Below are 3,157 nucleotides of genomic sequence, written 5' to 3'. Positions count from 1 at the left end.
TTAGTGTCAGACCATTTATTTAAAAAAAGAAACGATCCCTAAAAAGAGTACATCGTATTAGAGGGGATGCCATTCTGACTAAATTTCAATCTAAAAAGGAAAAACCTCCACTGAACAGCAATCGCAGTTATTGCTGATCTATAAAAAAAGTTTAGATCGCAAGGCGCACGTGTGTACCCATTACGTCTAAAGACGTGGCACTGTTCCAACGCTGTTACAGGGTTGAAGAAACAAAAAAGGTTTTCAAATAAAACAAACGTTTTGATCTCACAAACTTCACAAAATGTACACAAGTTTAAACAAAACAGCTTTAAGAGTTATCGGCTTGACAGGAGCTAAAAAAAAAAATATAATCTTTAGCTTATCTGCTTGATGCTTTCAGTCCAATAACCTACTGAACTCTAAACAGTAAAAAAAAAAAGAAAAAGAAAAAAAAAAAAAAAAAAAAAAAAAACAAGCCGCACAGAATGAGCAAGGTACAATTTGAGCAAAAGGACGAAATTGAGTCGGGTAAAAATCATTTTAGTTTAAAGCGTGAAGTCCGCACTAGAACTCTTCTGATAAGCGAGGCGTAGGCAAACGAAACGCGCTCCGTCAGACGAGGGGCGAATCGTGTCATGTGCACCTGGAGACAACGACGACGATCTTGCCGATTAAATTACACCTGAAAAGAGAGCAAACCACATGAGTCAAGTGCCTAGGAGAGCCATTTATGATACTGCACTGATCAAGTCCACTGTGTTTTTAAGTCTATGTACAATATTGCCTTTTCGCAGGTTTAGTTTACCTTTACGCGTCTTAGCTAGACCATAGTTCACTTTAGCACTCATCACTGATACAGCTGTAAATTATGCATTCCCCTCGCGTTACGCGTCAATCAACAGCACGCAACGCAGGTTTTAAGTGAAAGACTGGATCTGCTTTAGGAAAATACTTTTAAGCCCTTTAGGCCTCACCTTGGGTACACAAGTGCAGAGATTCACTTTAGTATGTATAGCGCGCAGGTGGTGGCGGAGGCACCCTTTCACTGTAGGGGTCCCTGGATCGAGGCGCATTGTACATTTGGTTCCGAGACATGGACAGCGGCGATAAACGGGAGCGCTCATATGAATAGCCATTTCCGGCAGACGCTGGAGGGGCTGGCGGTGCCCTTCCGATGGGACTACGATCGCGGTAAAACGAAGACGGCGGGGGTGGGAGAGGGCGTCGATCGTACGGGTCGATATTGGAAGGGGGCATGCGCTCTCTCATCATGCCTGAAGGGGGCGGTGGGGGTGGTGGAATACCGCCCATACGACGATCCTCGTAAGAGGACATGCCATAAGGGCGAGCTCGATATTTTTCATAATAATCCACAACCCCATTGCCATCACGATCACCACCATAGCCACCACCAGGAAATGGGGGGCGTCTGGGTGGTGGAGGGGGAGGGGGTGGAGGAGGAGCAGGGGGGTAACCTGGAGGACCAAAGCGGCCTCTGCCAAACCCAGGAGGGCCCGGCTGCGGATGTTCACCGGGGAAACGGGGTGGCCAATAGCCCCCACTTTCTGGAGGACCGTAACCTTCCTCCTCTCCTCGCGGTCTGCTTTTGGAGACCTGGACGTGAATCCGTTTGCCTGGAAAGTAAAGAAAACCAAACCGTTTACAAAAAAAAAAAAAAAAAAAAAAAAAAGTCAGAACACCACTTAACCGGGGTTCATTACATACTCACAGGAACTAGAGACCAACCCAGGTGCTGGGAACCATTATTTACCTTGGAAATCGGTGTTGTCCAAACCCTTGATGGCATCCATGGCCTCGTCGGAGTTGTTCATGTGTACAAACGCAAAGTTCTTGATGATGGAACACTCCGTTACTGTTCCGTATTCTTCAAACAGAGCCCTGAGCTCGTCCTCCACACCCTTTTCGACGTTGGCCACATGCAGCTTGATGGGGCCCTGGTTTTTACCGTGGCTGGCCTCGACGTTAATGGGGGTGCCGTGTAGCTTGTACAAATGGAGGCTACGTATGGCCTTTGTAGCGTTCTTGCGGTCGTCCATATGGACAAAGGCAAAGTTCTTGATGATGGCACACTCGGTGACCGTGCCATATTGAGCAAACAGGGATTTGATTTCTTCGCTCTCTGCCTGTGGCGGCAGATTCCCAACAAAGATCTTCACCATTGTATGGGTGGTCAAAATGCAGAGCCTGAAACACACTGTACCAAACAGATAATCGATTAGGGTCTTAACAGGAAGGAAAATAATCCAGACAGAACACAATCTGTTGTAGCAACAAATAGGACCTATTAGGCGGAAGTTCACGAGTTGTTAGGTAAGAAGTTCATCAAGACGCAGTTAAGACGACCTCAGGCACATTCACTATAGAACACTGACGTATAATAATAATGATAATAATAATGCGGACTTGCAAAAAAACAAAATGCACAACGAAGTAATAAACCCTGGGCTGAATCTCACTTGGTGCAGGATTAACGACTGCTTCTAGATCCTTCTTTATCTGGCGGAAGCTGATAAGAATTCACCAAATGGGCCACCATTTCATAATAAATGTCGCACCGAGGATCTAAACGTTCAATAATGAAAGGCTGAAGAAAGACTTAACGGGTAATAATTACAGTTCAGATGATATCTGTAAGATTTCTGTGCGCCTCCGGACTTTTGCTTGCTTACACGGTTGGTACAATGAATGGCGGAAAAGCGCGAGGCAGGACCTCAAAATGGCGCCGGATTCAGCGTGAAGGCTGATCAACCACAGATTGTTTCACTCTTCACTGGATAAACGTACATTTCCAGCGGTGGGTGTGTACGCAGCTATCTAATAACCCAAACTAAATAACTAGTGAGGTTCCGCTGAATTTTACACCAGGTACCAATAATTGTTAGCATTCCGGCTAACGCAGCGATATCGAAAGTTAACGCTACAAAATAGAAACCTGCTGTGGTTTGAAACACATTGATTGAAAAAAACACACTGAAAATCCGACATATTTCCGGAAAAAAACATCTAAAATATTACCAACTGTTTATAATCGCATTATTAACACCCGCGATTGACTAACAACTTCAAAACAACTTACCACTTCCTCAACACCACAATGAGAGAAAACAGGAACAGTTGTCTTCTTAAATCTGCTGCTTGAAGCCCCACCCCTTGA

At 45.0% G+C, this 3,157-nt stretch overlaps 1 protein-coding gene across 1 annotated transcript; it reads right to left on the bottom strand.

Moving 5' to 3' along the window:
- Window positions 1-3,157, bottom strand: rbm4.3 (RNA binding motif protein 4.3). The gene is given in 5 exon segments (XM_046851541.1): window positions 1-664; window positions 957-1,145; window positions 1,147-1,616; window positions 1,754-2,197; window positions 3,080-3,157. Coding segments are annotated over 4 exon segments (1,074 nt in total). The 5' UTR covers window positions 2,163-2,197; window positions 3,080-3,157; the 3' UTR covers window positions 1-658.

The sequence above is a fragment of the Silurus meridionalis genome, chromosome 6 (genome assembly GCF_014805685.1).
Source record: "Silurus meridionalis isolate SWU-2019-XX chromosome 6, ASM1480568v1, whole genome shotgun sequence".
In the NCBI taxonomy this organism is placed as follows: domain Eukaryota; kingdom Metazoa; phylum Chordata; class Actinopteri; order Siluriformes; family Siluridae; genus Silurus; species Silurus meridionalis.
This window is presented reverse-complemented; position numbering and strand designations above follow the sequence as displayed.